General features: G+C 40.3%; 2 protein-coding genes across 2 annotated transcripts in view; both read right to left on the reverse strand.

Moving 5' to 3' along the window:
* Window positions 1-15,522: 15,522 nt before the first annotated feature.
* Window positions 15,523-16,449, reverse strand: LOC108800245 (olfactory receptor 6N2-like). Its single transcript, XM_018572211.1, has one exon. It carries the CDS (start codon window positions 16,447-16,449, stop codon window positions 15,523-15,525), a length of 927 nt encoding a protein of 308 aa, XP_018427713.1.
* Window positions 16,450-16,498: 49 nt separating this feature from the next.
* Window positions 16,499-21,312, reverse strand: part of LOC108800246 (olfactory receptor 6N2-like) — a gene marked incomplete at its 5' end in the record, with an annotated part of 24,054 nt that continues 19,240 nt past the window's right edge. The window contains one exon of the mRNA XM_018572212.1: window positions 16,499-16,511. Within this exon, the coding sequence (XP_018427714.1) occupies window positions 16,499-16,511 (13 nt within the window). The remainder of the gene's footprint in view (window positions 16,512-21,312) is intronic.

A 21,312-nucleotide genomic window follows, 5' to 3' on the forward strand; every position in this document is an offset into this window, starting at 1 on the left:
CTGAAAGAAAAAATACCCGACGCCCGCCGACCCAACCGATCTGGCCCGAATGTCAAGTGAGTCGTGATGTCACGGGACTTATTCCACCCCTTTGTTGACATTTGGGAGCAGAGCTGTCATAATAACAACTCTGCTCCTGAATGTCAACATAGGGGCGGAGCGAGTCATGACATCACAACTTGTTCCACTCCTTTGTTGACATTAGGAGCAGAGCTGTCATTTTGCAGCGAGAGTTGAGTTGGTGGGCGTTGGGTATCATTTTGCTTTCAGCAAGTCGGCGGCAATTGTCCATTGTGAGTGACGTGGATCTACATCGCTGGATGACATGATTGACCTTGGGATTACATTGATGGACATTTTTTTTTTTTTAAATAAAAAACTTGTAAAAAAACTGTTGTGGTTTTTTTTTCAAAATGGATCCAAATAGTGTGGTGTGTTTATTTAAAATATTCAGATTCAGATAAGCCCCCCCTGCCCACAGACCCCCACAACCACTGGGCCAGGGTTGTGGGGAAGAGGCCTGTGTCCTCATCGACATGGTGACAAGGTGCTTTGCCAGGGGTCCCCAGAGGGAACATGGAGAAGAAAAGTAGCCACTCTCTGGCAAGAAATTGTGGATGGAAAAATTAAAACAGATTTTGGAGCATTTAGAGCTAAACTATGGAAAAATAAGGTATTTATATAATAAATCATGAAAATAACTTCTAAGTTTAGTGTCGCTTTAAATACAGCAGCGACACCCCAATCTGATAAATTTCAAATAAAAAAAAAAAAAGATTAAAGTATTCTTTCAACAGCTTTTCAGGGAAACACTAGAATGGGACAGGTGCTAATTAAATGTATTGGATTGATCTCACTGTTCCACACTACAAAATTAACTGAATGTACACATACTCTGTTATGTCCAGCATAAGATAAAACAAAGTAAACAAATTACTGTTTAGTGAGATTAGCTTCTGATTAGATTTGCATATAGCTCTTACAAAAACAGATACACTAAGAACTAACTTACACAATTTTTGTTTAGATGGTGCTGCTCATATGTTTAGATTTACCTTAATTATTACCAATAGGATAATAAGGTTTCAAGGTTTGCAGGTGCAATTATAGACACCATACATCATTTTTATATTTAAGCTATTTCTCTATTCTAAAAGGAGGAGGCATGCTGAAGGGAGCGTTGTGACAACTGGCTGGCTCAGAGCTTCGGGTGGTTATCATTTTGTTATTTTAGCACCTAGATAATAACGAGCACTTAACCCACAGAGGAGGAGACGAAACTGTGAAACATTCTAATTCTAGAAACATTCTAATGGGAAACTAATGGTGGTTGTTTTAGAAAGAAGTTATGAATATTTTTCTCTTCTGTTTTTTTGTTTTTGATGGTTTACCTCCTGTCTCTCAACATGATGTTTATATGTTAATAGTGTCATATATGGAAAATAATAAAGAAATATTATACACACTTAACCCACAGTGCAGGGGTAGCCCCACTGCAAGGGTTAAACAAATGTTTCTTGTCGTTTTTCTTTAAAGTAAAATTAAACTCCTTTTTTAAATAATGAATCCAGATTGCTGGCAAGAAACAAGCCTGTTTTACTCAGGAAGTGGCTGCGTTCTAAAGAAAATGAACTGTAAGACTTTCACACATTTTGCTTTGATGTACCCGGAATACATTCAGACAATTTAAACTGAAAGCTCTGGTAAGCTTTAACAATTTTAAGAATGCCACAAAATAATGATTTGTACACTTGTCAAACAAAGTGCAGTAAGTGCCCTATAAGATTCCATTGTTATACGAAATTGGATAGGATCTGCAGCTAAGATAAAACTGATGGCTAAACTAATTCACTAAACTTTAGTGATTACCATTACTTACCATTACAATCATTATATTCAGCAATAGCAGCCAATGAAAACTCAAAATAACAACCACATTGCTAAACATAACAATTGTTACAGAAAAAAAGTGTGTCATAGCTTAAAAAGAATGCACAACACTTGAAAATAGTTCACATAAATAATATTACTATGAATAATGTATTTATTAACACTTAGGGGTCTATTCACAAAGCTCCCGAAGGATCTAGCCGTAGCATCGGCCGATCCTTCGGCTAGCTTCGGCCCCAGGACCCCTTCGGTTAAGTAGAACTGAAGGGGTGCTGTAGGGGCTATTCACTCTGAGGGACCGAGCAGAACAGTCGAGCCGAATGGCGCTCAGCGGCATTCGGCTATTCACTCACTGGTGTTCGGCATCTATAAGAATAGACCGAACAGCAGCGAGTTGCCTGCCGGAGGTTCGGCTCAGCCGATCCAGATGTTGTCAAACTCCTTCTGCACTTCGGCTGACCCAAACCCATGCTAAGCAAGCTGATGTAGGGCTGATTTCAGCCGATATACGGCTGAAATCAGCCGTACCAGCCTGAAGTGAATAGCCGAACAGTGTTTGGCTCACTTCAGGTCGGTCATTCACTCGGCTGCCTATGGCAGCTTAGTAAATAGACCCCTTAATAAACACACATAAATTACATTTATTGCTGACTTAAAAAAATGTGTTTCAAATCTTCTTGTATTCTTTTTTCTGCTTGTTAGTAGTAATTGTTCTTGAATTTGTTGATGGCGTACTAATAGAGACATTACTTTTTGAAAATTATTTAAAAAAAGGTTGTATGCAAATGTTACATTCGACTGTCACAATTAAATTTATACAGAGGACAGCACTACATTATACAGCAATACAGAATAATAGTATATGAATTTGGTACATACTCTGTGCTGCCGCTCTGCTCCAGGGTACCAGCCTGAAGTCGCGGGCAAAGGAACCTGCGTGGTTCCCCAGAAGGCTGCTGCGTGGGACCTAACACAGCTGAATCAATTTGAAAAATTAAATTGCTGAGGTCCAGAGGTCACTTTGTTACCCAGGTGAAATGGATATGTAAATATATTTCAATGACTACAATAATATTCACATTAACACCCCTAGATCTGAGGATTATTAGATAAAAGAAGTAGTTCCATCAGCAATATACATTTATTGGTAGGGTTATATGTTTACAAATAACACACAAAACAATATTTACAAGACAATGTACAAGTGTGGTGGTACCTCTCAGCTTCTTGCCTTTTCATACTGAATGCCTTTGTGTCCCAGGTAAAAGAGAGAGCACGTGGCTTGCTAACAATACCTTATATACCCTCCTTTCTGTACAATGGCTAAAAAATGTACATTGGGCGTAACCTGATTGGAGGATTTAAATAAGGTTGCTGTTTACCCCCCCATGTGAGATGTGATAAGCAAACAAAACAATAGCTAGGACTTTAAAGCAGACAGATTCACAGTAACACAATTGAGGAACTGAGAGTCACATAACATGCAGATAGATGCGGTCAAATATATATATTATATTATCAAATTGATATATTACACAAGCAAAACTTTATATGGCAACAACTTGTAACGCAGAGGTCAGTGGTGTAATGCAGAGTACAGAGGTCAGCAGTGCAACTATTCAGCAGGCTTTCAGAAAGGCAGCCGGTGTTCTGTCAAAAACTCCAACTCCTCTGGATCTCCAACGACCTGACTTAGTTAGAAGTAAGAGTTTTGGCCGAGAAGGCTGTACTGCACGTAAGCCACCCGCGGCATTTCCCTACACACATACTAGAGAGCAATCAAGTATTAGAATGATCTAGGGTCAGACTAATCCAGCACATTTGTAATCTAAGTTGCCCCACTCAATATGGGCACAATCGGCTGCCATACTGAGTGGGGCAACTCAGATTAATAACTGACTTGCTGGATTAGTCTGACCCTAGTTTATTTTAATACTTGATTGCTCTGTAGTATGTGTATTTTTGAAATGCCGCGGGTGGCCCACGTGCAGTACAGCCTTCTCGGCCAAAACTCTTACTTCTAACTAAGTCAGGTCGTTGGAGATATCAGGAGCTGGAACGTTCGCTAGAACATTGGAATTTCTCCTCCTGATGAGCTGTAGAGAGGATTGTGGCAGTGCAGGTCAGACTAATCCAGCACATTTGTAATCTAAGTTGCCCCACTCAATATGGGCACAATCGGCTGCCATACTGAGTGGGGCAACTCAGATTAATAACTGACTTGCTGGATTAGTCTGACCCTAGTTTATTTTAATACTTGATTGCTCTGTAGTATGTGTATTTTTGAAATGCCGCGGGTGGCCCACGTGCAGTACAGCCTTCTCGGCCAAAACTCTTACTTCTAACTAAGTCAGGTCGTTGGAGATATCAGGAGCTGGAACGTTCGCTAGAACATTGGAATTTCTCCTCCTGATGAGCTGTAGAGAGGATTGTGGCAGTGCAGTGTCTGTGCTGATGTCCCCGCAGCTGCGATCCCTCCTGTCAGCTCTCTCTCTCTCTCCTCCCAGCCGCTCTGTAGCAGCAGCGGCCGGGAGGAGAGAGAGAGCTGACAGGAGGGGTCGCAGCTGTGGGGACCTCAGCACTTCAACAATCCTCTCAGCAGCTCCTCCACGGACCCAGCTCCCGCCCCCCACACCCTTAGCTAGCAAACATTAGGCTGATTGTGTTCAGCCCGGCCCACCGGGAAAGTGCCCGGTATGCCCGATGAACAGTCCAGCCCTGGATGTAGCCTAAGAATTAAGGAAATAGGGCTGGTCTCACAGATGGTAACGTTTTAACTAAAACCAAAATATATTTAGACTGCACTCTATTTCTGCCAATTTCAGGTTCTTTACCTGCAAACTAATAGGTGGGAAAACCGTCAAACTTCATGTCATTTGTATACTTGGCAATCATATGCTGTACCTCTAGAAAGAGGGTTTTTTAGCATGTGATATAGTTATAAGCAGGTAAAAAGTTAGAGAGTTTAATATTACTTTAACAATGCGTATCCACACCAACAGCATTCCAAGGTGGTTGGCTATAGAGGAACAAAATGATGGAAAAATTGAGAATTTTATGCTAAAATGACAAAATTTCACAACAAAATCAATTCACCGAAATCACTTCACTTATCCCTAATGGCGACACAATCACTTTCACAAAATTAACCATTTCACTCTCCAAGCTTTTTAGTCTCTTAACCTTTGACAAAAGTTCACAACAAAATGAATTTCACAGAGACGTTTTGATTGCGCATCTTATATATTTCAGCACCTGCAATCTAATTTAACATATCATACATTGTTGTTGTTGTTTTAATTAGGAAGAAAAATTAGGCAAAATTAACTTTCCTGTAATTTTAAAAAAATGCATTTTAGACAGTTTGCACATTCCCAATTATTTGCCCTAAATATATTCAACAAAGTCTCCTCATTTAAAGGAAATCACACAAGTGCAACAACAAATGTAGTGGAATTGTAAAGCTCAAAGTAAAATATTTAGCGTGTAACATGTTCTCTTTGCGCAACCACTCTTTTTTTTATTATTGTGCACTGCATGGGATGGAAGTTATGAGTTATTACTTTTTTCAGAACTTTGAAGATTGAAATACACACATTTCAAACACATCTTGCCTATCCTCTAATTGGGATGCAGCCGCATAGTGTAGAGCAGGGGTAAGCAAACTTAGGCCCTCCAGGTGTGGTGCAACTACAAATCTCCACAGGCATGACTCCCAGAGGTAGATGCGTGATGGGATTTGTCGTTTCACCACAGCTGGCAGGTCAGAGTTTGCCTACCCCTGGTGTCCAGTGAGAAACCGCTAATTGGGATGCAGCCACAAAGTCTAGAGTGTCCAGTGAGGATCCCTGCTGTGCAGGCACACAGATCAAACATATGGCCTCTGCTCAACACTGTATCTATGTTCTGTCAGAGACGTTATATACTATAAGTGGTCATCTGCACAGAAGGAGAGTTTATGATGATGTTCCTTGTATTGATGGGTTAGTATGTAATGCTATAGCCAAATGTTCCATAGTTAGAATATATAGAAGGGGGATAAGGGACATCCTTGCCTTGTGCCCTTTTCGATAAGGAGCTAATCAGAGAGATGACTGTTTACTTGGATCCCAATGGAATATATTTTGTATAGGGTCATAACTTTGGAGATGAAGGAGTTTCCTAAATCAATTTGTTAAAAAAAGTAACTTTAAGGAAGGATCAGTGAACCCAGTTAAAAACCTTGACTGGTGCTTTAGTATGTGCGAGCAACTATACATTAAGTGAAAGCTGGATTAATCCCAAGGTCACCATCGCAACTAAAAATGGTGATTTGGATGCCCTGCTCAGGGTAGCCAGGACCTTTCCCCACATCTACTGAATAGCAATGCTTTCTCCATGTGCACTGGCTGTTGTACTGCCAAATCTGGCACATAATTCCTGACATCACCTCTACTCCACCCTACCCACTTCCCAGCTTTAATAACCTTGGCAGACCAGTTTTACTGCTTATTCCTGTGTATATATTCCCAGGGCCAGATTTCCCACAAGGCCACTGAGGCCTGGCCTCTGGATGGCAGGGAGTAGAGAGGTTGCACAGCTTCAGGGCGGGTAGTGTTTTTGTACATTTAGCCCTTCTTCGTGTAAGCAGGGCTAAATGTAGAGTGGGGAAGCCGGCGCTCATTTAATAGAAGTGATCCCGGCGATGCCACCGAAATCACTTGTAACAAGCCTGCAGGATGGGGAGGGGGGGCACACATCCTTCTAATGTTTTTTTAATTTTATAGATTCAGATTTATTAAATAAAAAAATAAAATAAATGGGACTAATGTAAATTCAGAATAAAATTAGCACTTTATATCGGTAGAAACACTTGCCATTTTAAAATAACACTGGTAAAACAAGTGTAATTTCCGTACTCTACATCAGCCTGGCCACCGTATGTTCAGATGTGCAAACTCTATCTCAGCTAGGAAGAAGGGGGAAAAGGGGGACATCCTTGTCTTGTGTCCCAGAATAGCTTGTCCCAGTACTGGTGGGATCTAAATAAAGTAAATATCTGCTATATGAGAGTAAGCATTGTGGCTGGCTCTGAGCATTTTTGGAGCTTGCACATAGATTTTAGGAAGATTTGTCCAGGCCTGTGTTAAGGATATTGGTTGTTTCAATCTGTGATTAGACATAAGTAATGTATAATTTTAGCGCACATCATGGAAGTCTATAGGGAGGGGCAGCAAAAGACTGTATGAACAGAAGTTCATAAGTCAAGTCTCCTACACTCTTTTGGAATTAATTCCAGCTGTGTTCACTGTAGCCCCTGTTCTTATAATCACTGCATACGGCCTTGTACCTGACGTTACTTTCAAGACCCAATATATGTTTCACATTTTCAAAATTACTGGATATAAAAGAAATATTAGAACATTTCTTTGTCAGCTTTTGCATTAGCTTAAACAGTCATTATGTTAAGAATGGCCATGCTCTTGAGAGATTTAAGGATTACATGCAACCACAGGACATGTAGTGTTGTGGTTAAAAGCACAATTGAGTGTTGGGAAGGGTTTTTTCACATGAACAAATTTTCTCTCATGGTGGAAAAGTAAGTAGTACCCCAAAAAAAGGATTTAGCACTCACTTCATATGTGTCTCTAACACTTGTTGGCAGAATCAGAGATTATTATATGTTCTGCCAATATATGACTTACTCAAGGACATATAAACTGTCATTCACAGTGAATCATCTGCCTATCTCCATAACCATTGTAAGCACCTCAAACCATTATGTTGACATCTCGGTGTCCATTAAGGACATCCAGCAATGAAAGGTTTACAACATTCTTCTCTCAATACTGTGATTAGCTTGAAATAATTGGTCTCAGTAGCACTGTATGAATTAATTTGCAGCATTGGAACTAATAAGGAAAACATGTTAATTTGTTCAACAGCCACAGTCTCTAAAGGCTACAGCTATGAGAATGATGAAATCACTTCATTATAAAGTTATGGAAGTTATTTAAATCATTAATGATCTGCCTGTTTAACAACAACACCTCTAGGATTAATTAGATAAAGCACAGAAGACGTTGTTTGCATCTGTAATCATAATGATCATTTAATTTGTTTTTTTGTATTATCTTCACAAAAATGGGAAAATACACTAAATCTTTTAGATGAGCATTGCTTATTAAACTTCTAAAATAGATGCTTGTAAACTATTAACACTATTTATAAATATATTGTACAATGAAAAGCTGAGGTTGAAACAAATGTATAACTTATAAAATGTGAATAAAGTAATGCTAGCAAATGTGCCCATATGGGCATATTAGAGTCTATGAGCCTGAGGGGGGTCAGCAGCCAGTTACAGAGTAAAACTATGGAGTATATAACATACACCAGAGTGTACAATGTGCCTCTACATTATTTACCCTACATTATACAGAGTAGTACTATGTCAGTAAAGGGGGGTCGTGAATTGAAATTTCAGGAGGTCCAGTGAATAAAATGTTCAGGCCGAGATCCGTATCGCAGTTCGAACAGAACTCAGTTTGTGTACCCTCTGCTATTTAGGCTGCATTCACATCAACGGCTCATTTACAACACACAGCTGCTAGTGTGTGTTCCCAGGTACAGTGCCAATGTGCTGCACTGTTTATTTTTTTTATCTTTGTTAGTAGTTCCTCCACCTTAGGTGCACATATTCATTAGAATCAAATGGCAGGGGCAGCAGGCTTGGTTTAATTTTTTTTTATTTTATTATTTTCTACTTTTTTTTTTCACTTAACTTATGCAATGACAAAGGGGTTAACAAGTCCAGCATTTGAAGGTGACAAGTTCACTTTATGGAGTCTTTGGGGGTCGATTAGACATCTGATGTCTCTCATGCCCTCCAATAAAGACCATCAAGCACAGGAATGTGCTTGATAGTCTCTTTACCCAGCACTTCATCTGGCTTCTGACAGCTGAAGCAGGAAGCACTTCTCCCAGTCTGCTACCACTCTGCATTCTGACACTGTGGGGGGGGGGGGCCAGAGAGCAGGAGGGATGGCACAACAGCAAACTAGTACAGCCACCCAGATCACTTGTAGTTGTAGCAGTCGGCCCTGCCTGACATCACTGGTTGCTAGGAAACAAAGCGGTCCCAGCAACCAATGACTGAAGCAGAGGGAGGGACTGCGCTGGGTTATGGCTGGCAGTAGAAACACTGGCCCCTGAGGCCGGTATATCCACTGTCAGCCAGCCATAAACTGTCTCCGGCAATAAACACATGCATTTTGCAGCCGAGGACCAGCCATGGAACCATTATTTATGACACCTTTACAGTGCCTAAACATCAGAGTACATTGGAAACTTTGAGGCACAGAGCAGGATGGCCACCGCTGATCCTCCTTTCAGCAGCCTATTGATCTATGGCAGTTGGCCATGAAAGGGGTTCTGCCATTCTCTGTAATAATGACTAATAGGTCCTCACAGCACCACTGTGAGAGATGGCAGCATGAGATCTGCTATTTTCTCTCTTGTAATTGGGATTCATAAAGGTGACCAACCAATAATGGCCCCTCTCTTTAATGCTGCAGTGTCTGAAAGGATGTGTGCCATCAAAGAACCATATCACCAAAAAATTGTCTGCAGCAGAGGACCCCAAGTCCACAGTGTTACTGAGGATACTATTGTCCTCAATGATTTTGCCCCACTCACATGTAACTCTTGGGGTTTGGGAGAGGTGAAATGAACCTCTGGATGCTTGCTCCATGTCATCAATATTGTAGCACAATACAGCACATTTACAGTATAGCAACTATCTCTCCCTGAAAAGAACACACTGTCAGTATTTGTGTGTTGTGTTGATGCTTGTAGTGCATAGGGATAGCTGACAAACAGCTACTGGGAAACCTGACTTTTATAGGAAGGGGGTTGGTACATAGGAAACCCCCATTTTTAGCCCTTCCCTGCCACCTGACCAGAGTGCAAAGGCTAGGAAGTGTATGATTGCTAATTGGCTGCTATGGCAGTGAACTATTGCATTAGTTTGCTCTTTTCCCAACTTGCAAACTATTTGTCGACCTAAACCCTGTCCAACAATAAATATGAACAATAGTTTGACCTTTGACATAGCTGACCTATGGCATTTATGGTATTGTGCAGTACAGTAAGTTTGTAGGCAGAAATGCTTCCATATCAGACCTACCGCCAGGGTGGCTACACCAGGACACAAGGCTGGGGGGGAAGGGGGGGCACTGAGATCCGGCCCCAGGGTCCCGGGCCCCTCATTGGTGGTGGCATGGCACTTTAAAGTTTCAAATTGATTCGGCTCTCATAAGGTTCCGCGCTTCCTGGGGACCTCGCAGCAGCCTTCTGGGGAACCACAGTGGCGCCTGTTAATAGCTCTGGTCCACATCTGCTCCTGCTGCCCTGCTGAGACCCTCCACATCTGCCCCTCCTGCACTGGTGAAACCCTCCAGATCTGCCACTGCTGCTCTGGTGAAACCCTCCACATCTGCCCCTGCTGCCCTGGTGAGACCCTGTACATCTACCCCAGCTGTTCTGGTGAGACACTGCACATCTGCCCCTGCTGCACTGGTGAGACTGTTTGCATATGCTCCTGCTGAGACCCTCCGCAACTGCCCCTGCTTAGACCCTTCATATCTGCCCCAGTAAGACACTCCGCATCTTCCCCTGCTGAGACCCTCTGCTAAGGCACCCTTAGTATTTTTGGTCTGCCATTATGTAAGACCACGTAGGAAAGGCTAACAAATAATTAGGAAGGGCTACTGTTATGGAAATGCGCTTGGTTCAACGCACAAATGCATGCTGCACTAAACTGCCAAGATCCATGCTAAGAGCCCCAGCACAGGTATGTGTTTATTGTTTTATAGCTCCCCCAACAGGAAGTGATGTCAGACAGGAAGTGATGTCAAAAACCAGCAAATGATTTCAACAACCAGCAAACCAGGAAGTGACGTTAGACAGGAAGTGGGGCAGACAGGAAACCACCATCACTTCAACATAGCCAGCTAACAAAAACACATGTAGTACAATAATCACATGTAGTACAATAATCTATCACCACCAGAGTGAACTTTATCCAGAACGTTACTATGATTATCATGTGTGCTTATTTACAGGGACAACGTCATATACTCTCCAGCGGTTGATCAGGCGCACTAGAGACAACAAACGCACGTTCCTTTCATAAAGGCAGATATGTATCTTAAATAATACTATGTCCTCAAAGCAAGTTGTATACACGCCAAACCAATAAATCCGTGCACCGCGCAGGGGCCCTAGCCTGGCGTCCACACACTGGCTAAGAAGACACTGCTCCGCCATGCATAAGATATCTACTCCAATGGTTTAACCCCAGTGCCTATTTAAACCTAGAAACTGAGAGACATAATGACAAAATATTACAATACACTAAAAACACATCCTAGTAAAATTTCCACAACACTACAAAGATCTCAATATAAGCCTGGGCAGAGATAGATGAAGGAAGGACTCTATTATGGGACAGCATTAAGGCTTCATTATGAGAGAAAGAATGTCAAGAACCCATTTTTCACATGCTCCCTGGAGTCCTGTTCATCAAGGAATTGTGGACCAGCTGTGACAAAAGTGACTTTTAGTGTATCCCTATTGCAAAAATATGAATGGAAAAATTTGGCACGCGAGTTACTTTCTGTCCAGCAAAAAGAAACACATTATAATGAACATTATTTTTATCCCAGCCTCCATCTAGCTTAAATGGCTTAAGATGTTAAATTTAAGTTTTCATTCATATGCACAGTTAAATTTAAGTTTTCATTCATATGCACAGAAAATGTACAAAGGATTTGCATTTTTATCAAGAAAGTGAAGAAATCCCCACCATAAACATTGCACTCTTTAGGTGGCTGGTATCTTATCTGAGCAGTATTAGGGTTTTGTTCACACCAGATCTGAAGCAGATCTGGAAACGCAGTGCAGTGCATTTTTTATGTGTTTTTACTGCGATTCTGGTGCTTTCGGGTACAGTCCAGTGCATTTCCATGCACTTGTATGCATTATTTATGTGTTTGCATGTGTTCTGGTGCATTTCAGACCAGAGAAAATGAGAAAAGCAGAACATTTTGTCTGGACTGGAATGGACTGTGCTGGTGTGAACAGAGTCCAGAAATACTACAAGTATACACGCCGATTCTTTTTTGGTCCGGGAACACAGTGTTCTGGTCTGGACATGGTCCAGACATGGTGTGAACAAACCCTTAAAGAAGAAGAATTAAGTGGTGCCAGGAGGACAGTTTTAAAGAGATGCTGTCACCTTACCAATTTAGGGCATTTTGACAGTTTTGACATCAAGACCCATCACTTATTGTTACTTAAGTGAGCGATTTATTTTAATTTTTGTTTGCACACAGGATAAATCTAAATTATGGGTAGAAAATTCCTTAAACCCCCTAAGCAATTATATAATTTTGAAAGCAGATGTCCTGTAGTATAAAAAAATTAAAGTTGCAATGTTTAATGTCACACAATATTTGCGCAAATGTTTGCCAAATCAATATTTTTGGAAAATATACACTAAAATGAATTTTAATACACACAAACACATAATTATAAAAAATATAAAACATGTAATAAGCTTAAATTGAGTAAATAGATATAAAAGATATCAAGCCTTAAAATTGAAATGACGAAAAACTATAGTAACAAAAGTTGTCCTAGAATTATTGCTCTTAATCCGACATTTGTAACAATACCTAACATGTTACACAATCACTGTTCACATACACGTGTGGCCTATTTATGTGTTTGCATTTACGCGCATGGGCAGAGGGGGTTGCTTTTAATCTTTTTTCCAATGCTTTCACAAGGGGGACTAAAAAGCCATCATGGGTTAATTAGACCCCTAATGTCTCCGCTAACTTCTACACAAGCCGATTGACTGTTTACTAGCCAGGAATTTGTCAGCTCTGAAGAAACCTCATGCCTTCAGTCTGCTGTTAACGATCATGACTGCAGCTGCAGTTGTGATCTTGGTATAACCACATAAGGTCCAGGAAGTTCAGGTCACCTTTTTCTATTATGATAACATTTAGAATGTTCACTTATTTTCTCTCTTAGTGACATAGTTCACCAGGAAAAATAGAGGGCTGAATCTGTGGGCATACAGGCTGCAAGACAACCTGATGGAAGTGTCTAATTTTTGCCCACTCTAATCCAAAGCTCAGTGGGCATACAGGCAATACAACCTGATGGAAGTGTCTAATCTTTCCCCACTCTAATCCAAAGCTAAAAATAATATTTTTCTTTACCACAATATTAATCAATAAATACACAGTACATTAATTGAAGATACACTATGGGACATGTTTAGAGATTAGACAATCTGAAAAATAAGTAAAAAAAATAAAAGTGTGTATGTGCCACTCTGGGGCCATCCAGGTCAGGGAATTTCCATTAGATTACAGGTGAATCTCAAATAATTAGAATATCGTGCAAAAGTTCATTTATTTCACTAATGCAACTTAAAAGGTGAAACTAATATATGAGATAGACTCATTACATGCAAAGCAAGATAGTTCATGCCGTGATTTGTCATAATTGTGATGATTATGGCTTACAGCTCATGAAAACCCCAAATCCACAATATCAGAAAATTAGAATATTACATGCAATCAATAAAACAAGGATTGTACATAGAACAATATTGAACCTCTGAAAAGTATAAGCATGCATATGTACTCAGTACTTGGTTTGGGCCCCTTTTGCAGAAATTACTGCCTCAATGCGGGTGCCATGGAAGCTATCAGCCTGTGGCACTACTGAGGTGTTATGAAAGACCAGGATGCTTCAATAGCGGCCTTCAGCTCTTCTGCATTGTTCGGTCTCATGTCTCTCATCTTTCTCTTGGCAATGCCCCATAGATTCTCTATGGGGTTCAGGTCAGGCGAGTTTTCTGGCCAATCAAGCACAGTAATCCCACGGTCATTGAACCAGGTTTTGGTGCTTTTAGCAGTGTGGGCAGGTGCCAAGTCCTGCTGGAAAATGAAGTCAGCATCCCCATAGAGCTCATCTGCGGACGGAAACATGAAGTGCTCCAAAAGTTTATAACCCCCTTACCCCAGCTCTATTGGTAGCTGCAGTGTTAACCAGTATAGCTCCCAGATTTAGTGTAGGTATACAATATGCACAAACCCAGGCCCACCCCACTGTCCCCCCACTGTCCCCAGCCTACAGTAATAATTGCCAGCTTGCCACTAATTACTTTGTCCCGGGGATGGGGAAACATTGTGCACAATGCATATCTACACGAGGGGGGGTTTCCATTAATTAATTATTATAAGCTGGGGCCTAGAGAGGATGAGGTGCACAATGCATACTTTCAATGATTCTAAGGAAAGGGAGGGGGCAAAATCATTAACAATGCTGCCACCAATGAGGCTGGGGAAGGGGGGGGTATAATTAAACAGGTTCATTTTGCCCCCCCTTTCCCTAGCCTTATTGGTGGCAGTGTTGACATTGGAGGGAAGGCTATAAAATAACAGGCCTTTTAAACATTGCTTCCTTACAGCTCATATTTGCTGCATAGTTTCTAATAAGTCTCAATGGAAATACTTTTTGAATCTTTTTTTAATTTGCTTTGGCAAATGTGCCTGTCAGCGCAGCTCATAGGCAGTACTCTTTCAGGACCAGAAAAGCCTTATTGCTATGGTCGCCAATAGCTTGACGTCACTGCACGTAGTCAGCCTATGCAGATATTGGAAGATAAATCACCAGCACTCAGTAGAATAATCCAATACGTCCATTTATTGGACATAAACGTCACACAATCACAAAAGCCAACATTTTGAGACCGCGCAGGGTCTCTTCATCAGGGCATAAAGAGAGCCTATGCAGATAGACACACTAGCTGGCGCTTTGTGGTCACATGACCTCTTGAAAAAAGATTTTTTTTAAAGTATTTCCATTGAGATTTATTAGAAACTGTAGGCAGCAAATATATGTTTTGCGGGGTGGCAACATTATTGGGGGTGTTTAACTTAATTTTTTTGGGGGGTGGGGGTCTGTGGTTTATTAGTAAGGGTTATAATCCCTGTCGGGTTGGTACTGGTAAGATTTCATCTTACTTCCTGACGTGCTAACATATCACCAGACAGGAAGTGAGGGGAACTCTCCAAGAGCAACACAAACAGAAATAAAAATGATTTTCTTTAGTAGAGTAGGGAAAGGCTAGAACCCCGGTCAGATATTTATTTCTGTTTGTTTCCCTGTTGCAGATTATCCCTCACGTACTGTCTGGTGAAACTGAAGTGAGGAAAAAATCTCCCTAACAAAGCCCCAGATAGCAGTAAACCCTGACAGTTCTTATCCTTATAAGCATTGTTCCCTTATCTATCCAAAACTAACAAATAATGTTTTGGCTTGACACACTTGAAAATCCTGTGCTGATTTCTATATTTATTTTTCATCAAGAATGAATCAAGAGAAGGAGTAGAGCTCCTCATGTTGCAGCAGGAAGAGTGACAGTCCATATTAGAAAACGAAGATCCAGGAGCTTCACCAAAAAGATTTTACTGACAGTGTCCCCCAGAGATCACTGTAACCAGTGGTGATCCAGATAACCAATCTAATATTTAAAATTGGATGTAACAAACCTTTAAAACAAGGTCTTTAAAATAACGCTTTTAATGTCTTTCTCAGTACTCGTCTAATTTCTTGATTCCTTAGGCTGTAAATTACTGGATTGCACATTGGTGTTAAAACTGAGTAAATCACAGCCATTACACGGTCATAGTTTGCAGAGTTCGTTTTGATTGGTCTAACATACATAAAACCCACACTGCCAAAGAAAAGAAAGACCACTGTCAGATGAGCTCCACATGTAGAAAATGCTTTTTTCCTTCCTTCAGCTGTCTTTATTTTTAAGACAGTGAAAATTATTTTCAAATAAGATAGAATAATACAAGTAAAAGCAAGGAAAAGGAGAAAGGAATTGATGGCAAAGTCAACTGCAACATTGAGTGAGATGTCCGAACAGGCTAAATTCATGAGTGGAGTAAAGTCACAGAAGATATGCTCAATGCTATTGGAACCACAAAAGAAAAGATGAGACAACAAGATCATTTGTGTTAAAGGCCCAAGAAAGCCAATAACCCAACAACAAGCTGCCATTTGAAAACAACACGCAATAGTCATTATGGATGGGTACCTTAAAGGGTTGCATATGGCCATGTAGCGGTCAAAGGCCATTGCTGTTAGAAGATAGGTTTCTGTGATCCCCAAGCTATGAAAAAAATAGATCTGCAATAAACAGCCAACATAAGAGATGATTTTAACATTTAGTAAATTTGTCAACATTTTTGGTATAGTGACAGTGGTGTACCAGAGTTCCAAGAAGGAGAGTATAGCAACAAAGAGGTAGAGAGGAACATGAAGTTTGTGGTGTGTACAGATAAGGGTGATTATTGTGATATTACCACTTAGAGTAAAAATGTAGCTGACAATCAGAAGCAGAAACAACAAGGCCTCATATCCACCAAGATCAGGAAAGCCTACAATAATAAACTGTGTAACAAGAGACTGATTTGAAAGTTCCATATTCTTCTATATTAAATGAGCTGCAACTTCCTTCTGCTGTATGGTGCATTTAAAGAGGTGTCCTAAAAACGAACAAAAAAAGGAATCAAGGCATGCAAGCCTTTTAACATGTACACAGTGTTCTAACCAGTCTTTCACTAGTCCACCTTAAATTGCTGAAAGTTTAAATTTGATAGCTTGTAGCTATGGTTAATTGCAGACATTTTCACAAATATGAGTAGGAACCAAACTAGCTGAAGTACATATTTGGAAATGTTTTCAACTGAGCTCTCTATTTGTATTTTAATTACAAAAACAAGTGTTTAATTGCCCCCCACCCCTTTTGCTGAAACGCATTGGGGAGCTTGTTTCGTTTTTGTGCTACGAGTAGCTAAACATAAATTATCTTGCATTATGTTGCAATTTTTTTCTTCATCACAACACAAGAGTATGCAGTGCTTTAGCCTACCGAGCTTCTAGTGTGAAGCTCCTCCCCCTTCCTCCACCACCATTTGCTTTTGTCTCATGTTTGATGGACCTGCCACAGCTACGGCAACATGAAATTTCCTCTCCTTTGGAACCTGAATTAGAATATCAAGCTTAGTGTTGGTGGTTTATATTGTGGCTATAACAACCAGCTTTAAAGCTTATTTCCACTTTTGCAATCACATTTGAGAAAACCCCCAATGTATGTTTGTTACATGTTCCCATTCACACAGTATAGCGTAAAATATTTTTGTAAAAATATATTTCTTACCTTTTAGCTGTTTCTTTGGTGAAGGCCATTTGCACAGATTCCAAGCTACTCTGTGTAGCTAGTAAGTGAAACGAGATGGTTAGACTGAGATCCAGTTTACAATGGATAATGAAATCTGCTAGCGCAGTACAGACCAGGTAAATAAAACGAAACCATTTTGCACAGCATCCTCCTTAACACTACACGGGGGGGAGGCTAGGTAGGATTTTTAAGCAAGTATAGAACACCTAAAAAGTAAGCAGCAATCTTTTTAAGTTAGGCAATGTAAATTGGAATATATAATAAACATAAAATAAGCAATATTTCAATTTAGCTGCAAACGTGGAACTATACTTTAAACCTTCACTATTTGCTGTTTTTTACTCAGCACTGCAGCTCATGCCTTTGCTGTGTACACTGGAGCTCATTAATGGACTTTAAAGTGAAGCCAGAATCTGAAGCTGCAGAAAAAGAGAATGGAACTCAATTTCTTTTTCTACTTCAAAAAGGAAATTTCAGGGATCTGTTTAGACCCCTGTTATTATTTGTTTAAAATAAATAATAAAATACATTTTTAAATAAAACACAACCCCCCCAAACACACACATAACGAACACATGCACATGCCCTGCGTTGTTAGAGCACATCGCATTGCTTGATTTAATTCCTTTTTTTTCTTTTTAAAACATCATTAATTTAACTGTGTGGCAGCGCATGGTAAACCATTGTGATGCATTGCTGTGCATTGTGATATGCTGTGTTGCAATTAAATGTACGCCTGTATCATTTTATCACAACACAAACACCAACACAGTGCACAAACGATTTTTAACATAAGTCCCATATTTACAGTTTTGTGTTGCTTCATTTGTTTACAGTTTTGCTAAAAGGCACAATTTAAAATTTACAAATATTTGTTATTTATTAACTCAATACAGTTTTATTTTTATTGATTTTAGTGTGCTTTATCAATTGAATTGTGTATTTGTATCGGTTTAATATTGATTTGAGACACATTTGTGCAATTATGGCAGGGCCTACACATTTAGTAGCACCATGTTTTTATTCTACCAGACCTTTGTTTTCAGAAAATATATAGTTTGGGGGTTCTTTTAGCAACGCAGCAGTAGAAAATCAAAACAATGGGAAAAATTGCAAAAGTGGTGTGGCCAGCTGAGGTGTAAAGAGTTCCGGAGGGCTTGGCAGCAAAAGGGTTAAAGTCAACCCCTAATCGTAGTCCTTCTTAAACTTAATCCCTAATCTAACTTCTAACATTTACCTTTACCCCTTAGCAGCTGGACTTATTTTATTGAATCTGTGCAGTCCTGCAACATCTTTTGTTTAAGGGCCTGGTGGCCTACTTTTATTGAATCGAAAGTTCACACATCTACCTTGGATGCCCTCGCAGGGGATGTTCAGCATAACATCCATGCAATGCTTAAAAACAACACAAGTTTAGCCTCCTGGCTTTCACTTTAAACAATACCACTTCTCGCCTCTTAGACAGGCCTTATGGCTATTTTACACACGGAGGTGGCGCTCTGTTCCCTTTTGTTTTCTATGTTCGTGGTGGAAGCCCCAGAGCCTTGGATGAGCAGCCCCTCAAGTCTGTGTAAAAAACTGTGATAAACTGTTGAAAACTTTGAGTGTGTAACAGCAAGTGGATTGTTCAGCTGGCAGCCATTAGCGCCAAGAGCTAAAGAAAACTTTTAGGCCTTATGGCTAGTCCGGGGCAATATTTTTGCACTCCGGCCTTTAAGGCCTGTCAGCGTGGTGCACTGGCACTTTAGATTTATTTTATTTTTTTTAAATTGAAATTTGACCCACAGATGGCAACGGGTGCGGGTACCTTCGGGGCCCTTTCTGATGTTGGGGAGGAGATTCTGTGACCCTTATGGGGACATCTGTCTTCTCCCACCTGTGGGGGGTCTCTCTTCGGCAGAGCCCTCCAACCTAGTACTTGTGGGACCTGTCTCGGCAGGTCCTGGAGGATCGGGGTCCGCCGGCCTTCGGGTTGGTGGACCAAAGTTGTCCTAGCCCCTGTCAGGAGCCTTGTGCCCCGGGGGGTCAGGATATTGTGGCCCCTTCTTTTCGGAGAAGGACCAAGCACCCTTGTGCACTTTTTTCAGTGTGTTGTGATTTCACGATTCACTTTTTTTGTTCACAGGGGATTCGTTTTCGAGCACGCTCCACGGGCTTTAAAAAAAAAAAGAAAACTAAAACAAATTAAAAAAACAATACCACTTCTGACCCACTGGTCCTCTTGGAACGGATGTCCCACAATTGTACTGGCAGCTTCTCAAGCTCATAGCTCTCCTAGCCTCAGCAGTTCTCTCCAACCTCCCTGGCTGTCTTTGTGTGCCTCCAGCACACAGACCACCTGACTCCACTTTAACTTCATGCGTTCGTCCTCTGGAGTGCACTGGAATGCAAGCCGGCCGGCTCCCTGCGTTCAGGGGCGGGAGGGGGCATGGTGGTGCATTGAAGTCCATGGCACCACAGCCACGCCCCCTGCCCCTACTGAATCACTTTGAAATCTCCCAGTTCCAGAATCCCAAGCAGAACCCAGACAAGCCCTTGCTTCCTGACACCTCTAAGCCCCACTGGCTAAGAGTTCTGGGTGATCATAAAACCCAATTCTACAGTAGAATTGTCACACAATACCACAACTTATATACGTATACTTCAATTACTTTAATTATACTTAAAAAAGCTAACTTACTTATGCCAGAGATTCCTGCCACTACAAAAAAATAAGTTTTACCAGTTACTGGTTTGTTACATGCTACACGCCTTGTTACAAGGCGAGTAACAGGTTTTTTTTAGAATCTTAAATCACTTTATTTAAAAAAAAATGTTGCCATCAACTGTGTAGGGTGAATGCTTACTTCAGTAGATGTATTTTGAATACATTGTTTAGGGAGGCCCTTATGTAAACCATAAAAGTTTAATTTCTCATGTTCAGTTTGCAGACTAAATGAGAAAAAAATCAATAAATTCATCAAACCATTCCAAACAGTGTGAATGGAGGAAGGTCCTATGCTGGCTTTAGCATTGTCTGTGCTGCTGCTGCCTGAATACTCAAACAGTGACTGCATCTGATAAGACTCAGTCACTGTTCAGCAAAGAATTTTCCAACATTTAGATTGACTTTTGACAAGCTTGCTAGGGTCGACAGGGTCACCAACAATTCAAATGTTGGCCACTGCAGCAGAAATCGGCTGAATTTTGAGCCATGTATAACCAGCTTTAAACTGCATTGGAAAATTGGAATTTTGCCTTTAGAATTGGAAATTTATCATTGGTAAATTTTGTTGATCTGACAAATTAACTGTGAAACAGCCTGGTTTCTGGCAACTATTATAGTCCATAGCGCTGAAACAAATTTCCACTTAGACAACAAAATCCCCAAAGATACTACCAATACCATAGAACTGACAGTTTTATTGTTCAGGAAGCAGACAGAAACAGCTAACTAATTTCAGGAAAAAATGTAAAGATTTACAGAAAAAGTTTGATATGCTACCATAATAAAAAGTATTATCCAAAAGCATTAAAATATGTAAGTAAATATATGGTGTTCAGAAAACATATTTTACGTTGACAAGCTACTATGTTCATCACTTTATCATTTCCTAAAAACATTATGGAGTTTTTTTTAGTAAGGATCATGCAGATATTTACAACTTATAGTTAGCTTTTACAAAGGAATGAACATTTGGCTAAGCACTGTTTATTGCCTTTTCAGTGTCACTAAGCCCTGCAAAAGAGAAATAATGCCATTCTGATCTAATATGTTCAGTTAGCGATAACTTGGTTTTCACTGCTATCTGGGGTTGTATCAGAGAGATTGACCATCACTTACTGTTCCGGTGACAAGTTTTCCCAAACAGCAAATTAAGAGAAAACCTGAAACAAGCAGACAGTTTTACCTACTCCCTATCACCATTATAAAGCATTTTGTATTCTGTTTTACTGCGTTTTTTTTCTACTCACTTTCTGTTTGTTCACTGGGATAGTAAAAGATGGGAAATGTTTCTTATCTATCCAACATTTAAAAAAAAAAATTGCTGGAAATGAATTTTAAACAGTAGGTTGCTATTTTTTTTTATATTATTAATAATATATTATTTTAACCATTTTAACCC

The sequence above is a fragment of the Nanorana parkeri genome, unplaced genomic scaffold, assembly GCF_000935625.1.
Source record: "Nanorana parkeri isolate BGI_ZX_2015 unplaced genomic scaffold, ASM93562v1 scaffold1969, whole genome shotgun sequence".
Classification (NCBI taxonomy): Eukaryota; Metazoa; Chordata; class Amphibia; order Anura; family Dicroglossidae; genus Nanorana; species Nanorana parkeri.

Coding starts and splice junctions, on each gene's coding strand:
- LOC108800245 (XM_018572211.1), bottom strand. CDS start 16,449: ATGGAACTTTCAAATCAGTCTCTTGTTACACAGTTTATTATTGTAGGC.